Source organism: Coffea arabica, chromosome 8e (genome assembly GCF_036785885.1).
Source record: "Coffea arabica cultivar ET-39 chromosome 8e, Coffea Arabica ET-39 HiFi, whole genome shotgun sequence".
NCBI lineage: Eukaryota > Viridiplantae > Streptophyta > Magnoliopsida > Gentianales > Rubiaceae > Coffea > Coffea arabica.
The window spans coordinates 53,233,720-53,248,574 of NC_092324.1; the positions used below are offsets into that span (position 1 = coordinate 53,233,720).

General features: G+C 40.0%; 2 protein-coding genes across 2 annotated transcripts; both read right to left on the minus strand.

Moving 5' to 3' along the window:
* Nucleotides 1-6,863: 6,863 nt before the first annotated feature.
* On the minus strand, nucleotides 6,864-8,502 carry LOC140013116 (wall-associated receptor kinase 5-like). The gene has a single exon (XM_072062215.1). It carries the CDS (start codon nucleotides 8,144-8,146, stop codon nucleotides 7,046-7,048), a length of 1,101 nt encoding a protein of 366 aa, XP_071918316.1. The 5' UTR covers nucleotides 8,147-8,502; the 3' UTR covers nucleotides 6,864-7,045.
* On the minus strand, nucleotides 8,203-14,451 carry LOC140012847 (uncharacterized). Its single transcript, XM_072061188.1, has 4 exons — nucleotides 12,957-14,451; nucleotides 9,299-12,601; nucleotides 8,856-9,011; nucleotides 8,203-8,262 (listed from the first exon to the last, which is right to left on the minus strand). Exons 1-4 carry the CDS (start codon nucleotides 14,355-14,357, stop codon nucleotides 8,203-8,205), a joined length of 4,920 nt encoding a protein of 1,639 aa, XP_071917289.1. The 5' UTR covers nucleotides 14,358-14,451.
* Between the last annotated feature and the right edge of the window lie 404 nt (nucleotides 14,452-14,855).

Sequence of the window (14,855 nt, forward strand, 5' to 3'; positions counted from 1 at the left end):
ATTTTATATTTCCTATTTTTGCATTTTTCTAGTTTTTGGGCATATTGTGATAAATGCATATTTGTTGGAATTTCTTGTTATAAATGTGCTACATTGTACTAGAATATGTTGTTATTACTATTTTTATACTTAGTATGGAAAAAGTTGTGGATTTGGTGATATTTTTGGTATATTTTTTTAATTTATTAGGCTTGACCAATTTGGTTCTTTAGGCTTGTGAATGTTGGTTTCCATTGAATATATAAACTTGTTTTGAGGAGTATAAGTCACTGTTGTATCAATTAAAAATGATATGCGATTAATAGAACCAATTCCATTGGGTAAAAGAGTGTGTTTATGATTAAGTTTAGCACATTCAATTTTCTTTTCTTTTTTCTTGAAATCTCTTATCTCTTTGAGTTCAATTGTAATTGTTTTGGTAAATTTGGAGCTCATTCGTATGCACATTATTTAGAATGGGTATAGCCAATTGTGGTGTGATTCGTGGATAAAGTTATGAATATATCAGCATGTTCATTCTTGAAATAATGGTTGAGGTTCAAATGATCGAACTCTTTGATGAGATTCTACCTGAAAATATGCATTTGAGTTTGAAATGAGTTAAGTAGGATCTTTGGTTATTTTTTTGGTACATGTTGGTAGGGAGTTTAGCCCTTTTATAAGGGGAAACTCTGCTGAAATTTTCTTAAATTCTATGTGAGCAAGTTTATATTGTTCTAATGAACGTTCATCTTATTTTTATATAGGACCTATGGTTCGCACAAGGAGGCCTCGTATTCGTACTCCTACACCATCTTCAAGCGAGGAACGCACTCCCTCACATGAAGAGTCGCTTGAGGAAGAATCTCCTTCGCCTGAGCCACCACCTCGGTCTCACCGGAAGACCGCATCCACTAGCCTCGACGAGACGCTTCCAGATTATGACACCACTAGATTCACGTCACTCGAGAATCAACAGTGGTACGAAGCAGGCTTAGATAAGGAAATTATCATTGAAAAGCACCTGGCACCGGAGGTGGATGCGCACTACTACATCTCTACGGCATTCAAGAGACTCGGATGGGAGAATATCCTTCAATTGCCCAAGCACTACTACCCCAACCTGGTCCGGGAGTTCAACGCCAATGTAGAAAACAAACAGAGTCACAGTGGCAACCTCATCGTCTCCTGGGTTCAAGGAAAGAGAGTGGCTCTTAACCGGGATATAGTCGCCAAAATCGCCAAACTCAAAAACGAAGGAGTGGATGTTAAATTGACTAAGGAATTCAAGGCACGCGACCCTTGGCAGGTGGGAGAAGCGGTAGCACGTCTAAATGGTCAATATAGGGAGCGAGAAATTTCAAAGAAGCTCACCGTATATGCCGACTCTTTCGAGCATAGGTACCACTTGATATTCTATCTCTTCGCCTTCAATGTGGTACCCAAGAGGAGCGGAAAACGGGAGCTCCGCAATAGTGACCTCTACTTCTTGGATAAGATGATGCATGGTGTGGGTGGGCAGTTGACTGGTATTCATTTGCCCAGCATCATCATCAGTTACATGCGGACCACAGCTCGCATGAGGGCTGGCGAGACTTGCTTTGGATTCCCTCGACTGCTATCGCTCATTTTTTAGAAGCTCAAAGTTCCTCTTAGAACCGAGCGAGCCATTGTCACTAGGTCTGCCGACGAGGTCAGTGCCTCGATACTCAAATCCTTGAGTATCTCTACAGATTTTGGAGCTGCTCTGGTTCGAGACACTGGAGAAGTTTCGACTTCTGCTCAGCCCCCACCTCACACTCAGCAGGAACCAGAAGCTCAAGAGACAGGGGCACAGCAGACTCTTTCTCCACCCGTTTCACGACCACCACCTCCGCCGCGATCCAAATGGCAAGAGCTCCTCAATGCCATCTGCTGTATGGAGACACGAGTCATCGAGCGCATTGACCAGACCGAGAGGATGATGACAGAGCGACTCGACAGACATGATCGCCGTCTTCGTGCGATCGAGGATCATTTCCATATCCGTCGGTCACCTACTCCGCCGCCTCAGCAGGAGGAGGGGCATATTGGTACATCACAGGGTCCTCATGGAAATGAGGAGGCAGTAGACCCTCGTTCTGAGCAGCCATGAAGATCTTTAGCTGATTACATCTTTTGTTGCTATATTTTTCTTTTATTGTGTTCGGTTTAAACTTTGTAGTTTTCATATTGGATTCTCTTGTGCTACTCATGGTTTTTTGTACTCTTTTGTTTCATTGTGAACAGAATTTGGATGATCGTGAGGATTAATGGCTTCAAATTGAATCACCACTTATTTTGAGGGAAGTTTCGGTTTCTATTACCTTCTTCACAATGAGGACATTGTTAAATTTAAGTGTGGGGGAGGGATTACTTTATCTTATGGGGATTGTGTCTTGAAATGCATGATTTGAGTTGTCTATAGTTTAAAAATATTGGAATTTTATTTGGAAATGTTGTATTGTAGTTAATTTTCTTGAAATTGAGGTTGTTGACAGGGAGTTTTATCCATTTTTATGGGAAAACTCTATAAAAATTTTTAAAAATATTTTCCAATAATTCCAGTTAATGGCCAAAATGTTCAATTCTGTGAATTGTGAGTGGATTAATGAGTGGATTAAATGAGTGATTTAATGCATTAATTTTGTGAAATTGTGAAGGATATCGATATATGAAGTTCATGCACGAGCTGAAAGAAGTGTAAGGATTGTCCAGAGGATAAAGTACACAAGAAATTAGGAGCAAAAATGAAGGAAAAAGGAAAGAAGCGAAAAAACTGGAAATTTAATGGCACGGATCCGAGCTCGGATCCGTGAGAGCAAAGAGAGATCCGATCCCTCGTCTGTACTTCTGGACGAGTGTATCCGAGATCAGAAGATCCGACCCCGGATCCATCATGGGAAGTTCTCGGATCCTAAAGATCCGAGCTCGGATCTTTAGGATCAACCCTCGGATCCGAGACTCGGATCTGTCTCTCTCTTCAGCAAGTGACACAGCCGTTTTCCTTTACCTTTCTCACAACTTTTCCAGCTATTTTGAGGGACAGAAATCGGTGGCACATGCTTCTGCAACAAAAGAGAATACCAAATGAGTTGTAGACAAAAGAAAACATCATATCTTTGGTTCAGCTACTGACTACATTAGAGATAGCACTCAGGGTTTGAGGCTTTTAGTATTCAGGGTTTTAGGGTTTTAGAGATCAAGATTTAGTGTTTTGGGAGAATAGCACTTTCGGGTTTAGGGTTGTAGAATTTTAGTTTGACAATAGTGTGCTTTGATTAGGACTTTGGATTTTTAATTAAAATAGTAATCCTATCGTGCCGCAAAAATATTTTTTAATGGATTTTAATAAACCCAACAACCTTGATTTAATGTTTTAGGGTTTACAAGGATTTGGTTTCTAAGATTTACGATTTAGTGTTTTACGACTTTAGCACTTAGGGTTTTAGGATTTTTGCATGACAATAAATTTGCCTTGATTATCGCTTTATTTTTTTAATCAAAATAGTAATCCTGCCAATAATTGTAAAAGGTAAAACACGCAAGATTTAATCGCTAGATATTTGATTTAATTTTTTTTCTTTTCCTTTTCAACTACCAAACAAATAACATGCACTTCATAAAAATAACTTATATAATTTTTTTAAATAACATTGCGTTATGAAATTTCTAAAATTACAGTTGAAATTGTAACAGATATTAATGACTATTAACTATTAGATTCTTATAACTAATATTCATCGGTGTCAACAAATAAATACGATTCATTAATAACAAAGGAAAATTAGAATTTGATAAAAAAAATTATTTGATAAAAAAGGAAAAAAAGTTAGTATTTTATTCATAAAATATAGTCAACACCTTACATGTTAACAATTTCATTCTATTTTTACATTGATATATGAAATAGAAAGAACTATGCATGTGTACTTTTTCCACCATTTAAATGTATTATAATAAAATAACGCATTTCCAACTGTACAATTACCAATTTTTTTAATATAAAATAAATATGATTTTTTTTAAGGCACATATTTGATGACTTTAGGCACGTGCAAGTTTTAAAATAAAAAAAAATTTATTCCTCTGCTAATTACAGATTTTTAAATAACATTTCTCTAACATTTCTCCGAAATATAAGATTTTAGTAGAGTTTTTAAAATAAGATTTTACTACCGACAGCATTTTAGTAAAGTCAAATTCTACAAAACAAACAACATTTACAGTTAATTTTACATTTTGGTGGGAGCTCGTAAATTTCATTTAAAATTTTTTTTCTAGCAAGTTTGAATTTAATTTTCTGAAAGTCATACTTATAAATGCGAAATCTAACAAAAAAATTAAATACAATTTTTGGAGGTCAAATTTATCAAATGCGAGCTATTTGAAAAATTTTATTTAGGAGCTCGCATTTAGCTCTTACTATTTTCTGGAAAAAATTCTCTAGCTCCCAAAAAAAAAGCAAAAAAATTTAAATTATACTTAGTGGGAGCTCTATTGAGTAGACCTCGCATTCTGTGAATGCGAGCTCTATTGCCCTCCGAAAAAAAAAATTTTTAAGGAATGCGAACGCCAATGCGAGATCTTTAAACATTTTGTTTTAATACAAAAAAATCTCTACCTCCGAAAAAAAAATAAGCACAAAAATTTTACTGGGCTCTGCTGAGCTCGCATTTCGCGAATACGAAGACCCCCCTACGGAATTCCTCACCAAAATCGCCCCTTTTGTAGAATTTTTTAAAAATTCATCACAAAATTGGAAATTTCTCCAAATTCGTCCCATGACACAAACAAAAACCTCAAGGGATTTCCACGCACTTGCTTAGTTACCTTATTATTATAGAAAGGTTTCTATTTTTTCATTTTTGTAAGTCCATGTATCATTGATCAAGATAAGAAAAGAATGGTTATAACTTGGTTGCAACGTTAACTTCCAGCCAATTGGAGCCTATCACAAAATGTACGAAAGGTTTCTATTTTTTCATTTTTGTAAGTCCATGTATCATTGATCAAGATAAGAAAAGAATGGTTACAACTTGGTTGCGACGTTAACTTCCAGCCAATAGGAGCCTATCACAAAATTTACGAAACAGAATATGTAGCTATACAATTATAAAAACAAACTAGGGTTAAGTAGGGTATCACTATTGATGCTCTTGAAAAATAGGGTTAGTTAAAAAATATTCCTCTTAAGGCTTAACTAATTTTGCACTTTATCCCTTAACGTTATTTTTTTCTCACTTTACCTCCTAAATTGTTAGTCAATTCTAATATTGCATAATGGAAATATCAAAAAGATATTGATACTCCTAATGGTTAATTACAATAAATCCCTTTAAGATATGGCCATTTTTGCACATTACCTTCTAATATCATTTTTCTCTTAATTTGTCTATTTGCCCCTAAAACGATTAGTTAATTCTAATATTTTGTACCACTCACGACAATAATGTTTGAAAAAATTAATATCCCTAACATAATTATAATATTATTATATATTTATGAATATTGGTCTTGTTAAATTTTATCCCCATAATTACAAGTTTTTTAGATAAAGAAAAATATTGCACTCATCTCACGTGATAAGGAAAAACATATTATGCAAAACTAAACTATGAAAATATTCTATAGATGGGATTTTCTTGGATTGGAGATTATTTGAAAATTTTTTTAAGAATAGTAGCACTTTTTGCAATTTGATATTTGTAAGACAAAAAAGTGGTTGAAAAAAATAAAATGATTGAAAAACATGTTTAGATATAATTAAAAAAATTAGCAATCCAAATAAATTTTAATAGCATCTAAGCATGGTATATTAAAGAACAACTTTGGAAACTGTGAACTCCAAATCAACTATGTTTCTCTTTTTTAGTATTACCAACCAAAAAAATGTATACTTCCATATAGAAAAAAAAATCTAACTACTAAAAGAAATGTTTAGCTATATTCCCAGAGAAAAAGTGATAATAATAATATTTTTACATTTTAATTTTTAATAACAATTTGTTACAAACCTCGTTGAGGACAACAAGACCTGACATCTAGACAAGCCACCAGATTGTTTTAAGGGCAAGAGGAAACCCGTAATAGAAAAATATTTTCAAAGTTCAAGACTTTCTGCTTGTTTACTTTGGGCTAGTATTTTGGATGGATGCAGCATATACCCCCTAGCACAAGTTTTGCTACGGTGCTCCTGAGAATATGATATCATGAAACGTCTCAATTCATTGCCACAAATCGCCACCTTCCCTGCATCACCACGCTGCCTATCTTCCTCGTCCCCTGCCCCCGTCCTTTCCCTCCCGTAACTAGCCCCAACATCTACCCCGTTAATTTTTCTTCTACTTCAAAAGTTCGCAATTTCCTCATCTTTTCCCTCTAGACGTCCTTCACTGGGTTGGGTTTTTTTGTTCTCAATTTCGACTACTCATTCAACGCAAATCAGTTTTAATTTAGTAAGAGATTTCTGGATATTTTTAAGAGCTTTCAATAAATAAACTCCAAGGAGAAAGCTGTCATAATATCAGTAAAGTGGGAATGGAGGTTTAGGCTAATAGTGAGAAGGTGCAGCATCCAACAGGTTGGTGGTGCTTTTTATTCTCCTTATCTCAATAGTAGCACTTTTTATTTGTTTAATCGGTCATGTAAAAAAAATTATCATTATCTACTGAAGTGGTGCCCTCAAGTTGAGTTCTATGTAGTTAGGTTCAGTTGATTAATTCTTATAACTTCTAGTGTAAACTCATATGGTTTTGATTTAATCGTGATTTTTACGCCAACTCAGCCGAATGTTATGCTTAGACCAAATTTATACCATTTTACGCTAAATATTGTAAGAGTTACATAACCTAGCAGAACTGAACTACAATTCAACTTGAGAGGCCTTGGATCAAATAATCTACTCGCACACAATCAAAATTAGTTGCGATAAAACTGCTGAAAATTCAACTCCATTTGACATTTCTAGGAGGAACTCATAACAATAAATGAAGAAGTGCACTAGAACTCGAAAGTCGAAACTTGCCGCTCCAGGACACCTTATCATTCATCTCCCACCAGCAATTGGAACCACCATATGCTCCATTATGCTATGACTCTCAGTATGTGTGCAGCTAGAATCACCACTGTCGACATGTGCTTTTGTTGATTGCATACCAAACAAGGAGGCATCAGCGTCGGCGAAATCAATCTTAGAAACTTGAATTGGAGATTGCTTTGCTCTTATTTCCAATACCTCAAGTTCTCTTGCTATATTCTTCATAGATGGTCTATCATCACCTTTTATACTCAAGCAAGATTTCGCAATCATTGCAACTTCTTTCAAAAGCTCAATACTTACATCGCACATAATGTTGCGATCAAGAACCTGGACCAAGTGACCACTTTTCAGTGAAGAAATGAAATAATTTGCAAGAAACTTCTCTTCCTCCACTCTATCCAATGATAATGCCTTCTCACTTGTCAGTAGCTCTATAAGAACTACCCCAAAGCTGTAAACATCACTTTTCTCTGTCAACAAACCTGTTAGCATGTACTCGGGGTCCAAGTAGCCAAATGTTCCTTGCACCATTGTAGATACTTGATTTTCATCTAAAGGAGCCAATTTTGATATTCCAAAGTCCGTGACTTTTGCAGTGTAGTTTTGATCTAGAAGTATGTTTGCCGATTTGATATCTCTATGGATAATCGGTGGTGAAGCTACTGAGTGCAAATATGAGAGAACTCCAGCAATTTCTGATGCTATTCTTAATCGGATATTCCAAGAAAGATGATGTGATTTTGTTGTGCTGCTTAAATGCTCGGAGAGAGTACCATTGTCGATGAACTCATAAACAAGTAATGGCACTTCCGTCTCTAAGCAACAACCTAGAAGTTTAACGACATTTCTACTATTAACTTGGGAAAGCATAATCACCTCATTAATAAACTGATCAACTTGATTTTCGTTAACTTCTCTGGACCTCTTAATGGCAACAGTACAAGAATTATGGTCTACTAAGATTCCTTTGAAAACTGTGCCGTATCCTCCACGACCAATAATTCGAGTTTCCTCGAAATTATTGGTTGCCTTTCGTAGTTCTTCAAGAGTGAAAATTCTAGCAACATTTGTGTTTCTTCCTTCTTGAGCCAGTCGTTGCTGTAGCATTAATCCACCATTTTTCTGGAAAAACCCCTCCTTCAATCTGTTTTCCCTTCTTTTCCTCAATTCCAAACACAAATAAAAGCAGCAGAAAAGTAGAATTGCTGTGCCTGTGCCAACACCTGTTGACAAATTTGACTGAAAAATTAGCAAATGAAGAGATCTATCGGATACTTTGCAGCTAAAGACTCTAATTTTGCAAGTGATTTTCAAGTTTCATGTTCTTTCACTACCTGGTAAAGAAAAGAATTAGGTTTCTTTCTCTCTTATACTATGATTAGTTGCCATCTTAAACCAAATGGAACGGGTTTCAAGAAATCTTCTTTTTTTTTTTTTTTTTTTTTTCATGAATACTTTTTTTTATTTATTTATTTTATTATTTTATAAAAATTTCGGCAGAGTTTCCCCTTAAAAAAGGACGAAACTCCCTGCCATCAAACCACAATTTGACAATAAATTTACAAGCTAGTGAAAGTTTAAGCATTTAAAAACTGAAATTAAGATTAAATCTTCATTTTTCCATATCAGGATGTCTTCCAGTGAATCTGAAGGATGATCTTTGAAGATTTTAGCAGTCAATCTTCCTCCCTTGATGTCCTTCTAACCGCCATTTTCACCTTCATTGGCCTTTTCTGCTTCTTATTCCAATTCATGCCAGACACCGTGTACGAAACGTAGGAAATCCTAATCGATCTAATCTAATAGCCCCCCTAACCAATTGCGGCAATTCTGAGAATGTATTAAACACATGACCTGCACTAGAATCAGCACCAAAATTTGCCAAATGATCTGCAGGTGCGTTTGCTTCCCTGTAGCAGTGTGTGATCGATGTGAAATATTGCTTGAACATCATCAACTCATCCAGATCTCTCTGTAAACGCCAAGGACAAGCACTAGTCCCTTGAACAATGTGAACCAGGGTGAGAGAATCCGCCTCTAAGTGTAACTCCAAGCACCCTCGAATCACACAATGTCTAACGCCCCATAGCAACGCTCGAAGTTCCGCCTGCATGCTGGTTATCACCCCGAAGGGCTCCGCGTAGCCGAATACAAAATTTCCTCGACTATCCCGCACAAGCCCACCCCCCCCCCACTCCTTCCTGGGTTCCCCCGAGAACATCCATCTGAATTCAACTTATAGCCTCTACGTGGAGTTACCCAGTAAACTGGCCTAATAACCATCCGCCTTTGATGACTACCTAATTCGAGAAGCAACCCTTCCCATGTAGGGGCAGAAAGCTGCACCCCCGGGAACCGTGACTGAAGGAAATCATGCAGAAACTGAACAATCCGATTCACCGTAGGCCTGATCCTCATCTTCCGACCTTCAAACACCCCTTCATTCCTAGCCTTCCATAAAACCCAGCATACCACCGAAGGAAGTATATTATGCAAAAACTTTACACGATCATTAGTCCCCCTCCTTAACCAACAAGACCACACCATATGACGCACCGTATGCACCCCACTAAACTCACCAGCAGTACTCTCGAAGTGTCGCCAGACCAATCGTGCCCCTTCTCCTGAGCAAAACACATGATTCAAATCCTCCTCCTGGGGATTCTGACAACACAAGCATCTAGATGGGCCACAAACCCCAAACCTCTTTAGGCGATCCATAAGAGGGAGCCTCCCCTGTAGTAGTCGCAGCATAAAGAAAGAAACCTTGACTGGAAGACCCTGCTGCCATATACGACCAAAAAGCCAAGAATTGTCATTGGATTGACGGATCAATGAGTAAGCCGATGCAGTGGAAAAAACACCCGAGTTCGTCAATGCCCATACCATTGTATCATTTCCCCTATCGGTAGGAGGGTCAATCTCCAAAACCTGCGTAACCAATTCTCCATCCAAGAATTGATGGAGCATGTCCACATTCCAAGCCCGCCGATCTACAAAATCAACCACCGAATGATCATGGAAGACCTCAACCTTGTCACAAAGCGCACCTGACCCCATCCAATTATCATGCCAAAAGTCCAAAGCCCCCTCCCGAACTACCCAGCTAATATTATCCTCCCCAAAACGCTGCATTGTAACCATCCTCTGCCAAACTTGGGATCCCGGATGCCCAATATCAGCAAGACAAGGGTGATGACCTGCACAATACTTCTGGGACATAAACTTTGCCCATAATGATTGTTGTTGTCGAAATTTCCACCAGAGTTTAATGGAAAATGAGTCGTAGACCTGTTTCAAACCCCGCAGGCCTACACCCCCTTCATCCTTCGGCCGACACAAATCTGCCCAACGTATCCAATGGAATTTATCCCCGAAATTCGAAGATCCCCACAAGAACTTGGCGAACAATTTCTCTATGACCATCAACATCCCTTTTGGAGGGGACGCGGCTGCCAGCAAGTGAATTGGCATAGAGGATAACACGCTCTGAATCAACACCACCCTGCCTCCTAGCGATAATATCTGGTTTTTCCAACTCAAAATCCGATTCGCCACCGCATTGTATATATCCGTATAGTAAACCTTCTTGCTCCTTCCGGTATACAAGGGACAACCAAGGTACCGTATTGGAAAGTCGCGTTTATTATACCCTAGTATCTGGTTAACAACCGCTGCCCTCTGAGATGGTGCCCGTGGATGAGTAAGGAAACAACTCTTCTGAGGGTTGATTCGCTGACCTGATGCCTCATTATAATCATCCAAAACCCGTTTAATCAGACGTAGGGATGACTTGGCCCCACTGGAAAAGATAATCACGTCATCGGCGAATGCCAAATGCGTAATTATAGAACAATGAGGAGGAACTTTGAATGGAGTAAATCCTCTTTGTGTGGGTAGCGTGTTGAGGGTTCTAGACAGCACCTCAGCTCCGATAACGAATAAGGCTGGTGAAATTGGATCCCCTTGCCGTAAACCCCGTGAAGATCTGAAAAAGCCGTTTGAACCACCATTAACAAGTACCGAGAACCACACATTCGATATTAAGCGCCAAATCATGTCTATCCAGGTCTCACTGAATCCGAAATATCGTAGCACCTGTAGGAGAAAGGGCCATGAGACTTTATCATAAGCCTTCATCATGTCTAACTTGATGACCACATTGCCACCCCGATTTGATTTCCCGATATCGGCTACTAACTCCTGAGCTAACAAGAAATTATCTGTAATCTGCCTCCCTTGGACAAACCCGCTTTGCTGTGGAGATATAATCCGGGGTAATATCATCGCCAACCTTGCCGATAACAGCTTGGAGATGATTTTGTTAGTAAAGTTGCACAGACTGATTGGACGAAAATGCTTAAAATCTTGGGGGTTCTCCACTTTTGGCAGCAACACAATTGAGGTAGCCGTGATACTCCTAGGTAGTTCAGCACCGCAGAAAAAGCTGACAACCGCCCGGTATAAATCCGATGCCACTACCTCCCAAGCAAAGGTAAAGAATTTCCCTGTAAACCCGTCCGGGCCGGCTGCGCTCTCTCCATCCATAGCAAAGACTATGTCTTTAACTTCTGTAAGAGATGGAATGTCCGTTAACCGTGAGTTTTCCTGGTCTGTTATCAGTTTAGGTATGATCTCCAGACCGGTAAGGGAGGGAAGATCCCCCTCTGCCGTGAAAAGATCCTTAAAGAAACCCACCGCTGCCTCCCCAATTTGGCATTCCCCCTCGATCCACTCTCCAGCAGTACCCCTGACTCGATGAATTACTGCCCTACGTCTCCTTTCCGTAACCAAGGAGTGGAAATATTTGGTGTTCCTATCTCCGTCCGAAAGCCACTTAACCCGCGCCTTTTGTCTCCAAAAACCCTCCTCAACTACAAGCGCTCGGCGCAATCGAGCCCGAGCATGATGTAACTCGCTCCGTCGCTGCTCAGTAGGATCGAGGTCGTATGCTGTCTCAGACTCGGTTACCACACGCTCTGCACTACGTACCCCTTCAAAAATATCCCCGAATGTCGTCCTAGACCACTGCTTGAGGGCATTTTTAACATTCCTCAACTTCGATGCCAATACTTGCAAAGGAGAGCCATTGACTGGATGAACCCAACAGTCCTTGATAACCCCCAGAAAATCAGGATGAGTGGTCCAGATGTTTAAGAAACGAAACGGCTTGGGTTTATTGTCTAGCCTCGTATCCACCGATAGCAACAAGGGAGCATGATCCGACGGGTCACGGCCTAAATGTTGCACCATGAATTGGTACGGTAGCTCCATTGCACTCCCACACAGAAGTAAGCGATCCAGACGCTTCCAGATCCGCGCCGTTCCCGAACGATTATTACACCATGTAAACCTTGACCCAGAGAATCCCGCATCACTGACACCAGCTAGCGCCATAAAATTCAGAAAGTCTGATCCCTCCGACAGTCTAAATGGCAATCCACCCCTCTTCTCCTCTGTATTTGTGACCACATTGAAATCCCCCACCAAAAACCAAGGATTGAAGGCGGGTTTATCCTGCAAAAGTGCATTCCACAAATCCTCTCTGTCCTGCTGCGTACACTTCGCGTGTATACAAGACAAAATAATGGAGTCTTGGAAAAGATGAGATTGTACTCTAATAGTTATATGTTGGGGAGACTCCCCTGTAATCTGACACGTAAACAATGACCGGTAGAAAATCCAAACAGAACCCCAATGATTGAACATGCAACAATCCATCCCCAATTTAATTCTAATATCAGTAATTGACTCCACCCTCAACTTAGGTTCAACAACAACCACCAATTGAAGATCATACAATTTAATAAGTTTCCTTAACCGCCTTAAATTAGGAGCACGAGCTACCCCTCTTATATTCCAAAAAAGTAACTTAATCATCAGAAAGGACAGAAAAAGAATTTGTTGAAGAACTAACCATGGAGCGTAGTGTTCTATCTGACGGGAGACCAACCCGGAGACCACGCGACCTTGCATCCATTCGCTCCTTACGAACAACTTCTTCTAGTTCCAGGGTACCCCCCGTGTCTATATGCCCGGTCTCTAGTGATGACTCTTCTTGTCGGATAAGATCCTTGCCCCTAGGGGAGAGGGTACCGACCCTTCGTTGAGTATCTTGTATGTCTTCAACTTGCCCCTCAGCAGAACGTACGACCACCCTCGCGGGCAACCCACTCCCCACATCTTCAGAACGTTCCTCTCCTTTGTCATGTGGCAGCACCACCTCGATACCTTCTACCGCCACCGTCCCATAATCCTCCTCCATTTTCCTCTCCTGCTGCGCTGGTATAGTAGCACAGGACTGCTGCACCTGGTCACCTTGCTCAGCTTCGTGAGGCGTACCACCTATTAACTGATCGTGAGCAACTAGCGCTTTGCCAGTCACAGTCTCATTAACTTCTCCCTTTGCCCCATCAATTACTGCCGCATCTTGTATCAATACCGATGGCCTTTCTCCATTACCCTCCAAAGGGCCATCAGGCATGTCTGTATTCGACGTCTCTGCCAACCGTAGTTGTGTTGTTCCAGTAGTCTTGGTATGGTGACCAGATGCTCCTCGCAACTCGGGCTTTAAAACATGACAAGTCTCCACATCGTGACCTTGGCGGAAACAATGTGAGCAGTACCTTGGAAGGTTCTCCACCACCAGCTCTTGCCAAAAACCAGCATGATTTCCATTGCCAATCCAAACCCGCGACGGTGTCGAACGCAACAAATCCATCTCAACACACACCCGTGCAACACTTGGCCGTGACACTGCAAGGGTAGCCGCATCAACTAGCAAAGGGTTACCTACCATAGACGCAATCTGGAAAATCACCTCCTTATTGAAAAAGTGCAGCGGGAGTTTTGGTAATTGAAGCCAGAGCGGAACCACCGACGACTCCCTGTCAACATGGAAGTCCGTGGTCCATTTGAATACTCTCATGGGGAAGGAAGACACATACCAGATCCTCCTAAACCATACACGATGGAAATCAGCTTCATTGTTCAACTGAATTAACACATGTCTTACGTCCAACAAGCCCACCACCGGGTTCTCACGTAAATCCAGCGATGCAATGAACTTCCTCACCTCCTCCAACTTCGGTCTACGTCTAGAGAATTTCCCAATCAATGCGAAACGAAATGGACTGGCTAGAGCTTCGACCGCTGCCTGTGGGAAAATCAACGCAGGTTCCCCTTTGTGTGTAGCCTCCTGTGCCGCAAAGGATAGCGTCGGCTGCTGTGAATTCTTCGTGAACAACTCTGAAAAGGATTTGCGTTGAAAGGTAGGAGGGGCAGGCTGCCCTCCATCAGGTGGGCAGATGGCAGCCATGGACTGCCGCACCACTACCCAAGCCGTTCCTTGGAAACCTTAGCACAAAATCCTTAAAGAATGTAGAACTTTTTTCTATTGAACCGGAATGGATTTCACCTTTGGCGTAATTACGATATATGCTTCGGCCGATGAGGTTTTAGTCTGCTTAGAGTGTATTTGATAAAATTGAAATTTGAAAACTGAAATATAAAATTTGAAATCTGAAGGCGAAATTTATTAAATTATTAAATTGTTAAAAATCATATTTGATGCATTTGAGTGTATATCATATTAACTGATATGTGGTTAGTTTTTTAATTATTTTTTAGAGTAAATTTTGTCTAGAATATTCGATGCCACTCAATTAATTCAAAAGTTCTAATTTTTGTTATCAAATGCGTTTGAATATATTAAAATCTGAACTTATTTAATTTAAATGTTGAATCTAGTTATCAAACGGAGGCCTAGGATTGAGATTCCAAGATTTAGAGGGCTTGGGTTCAAATCTCTCCTCTC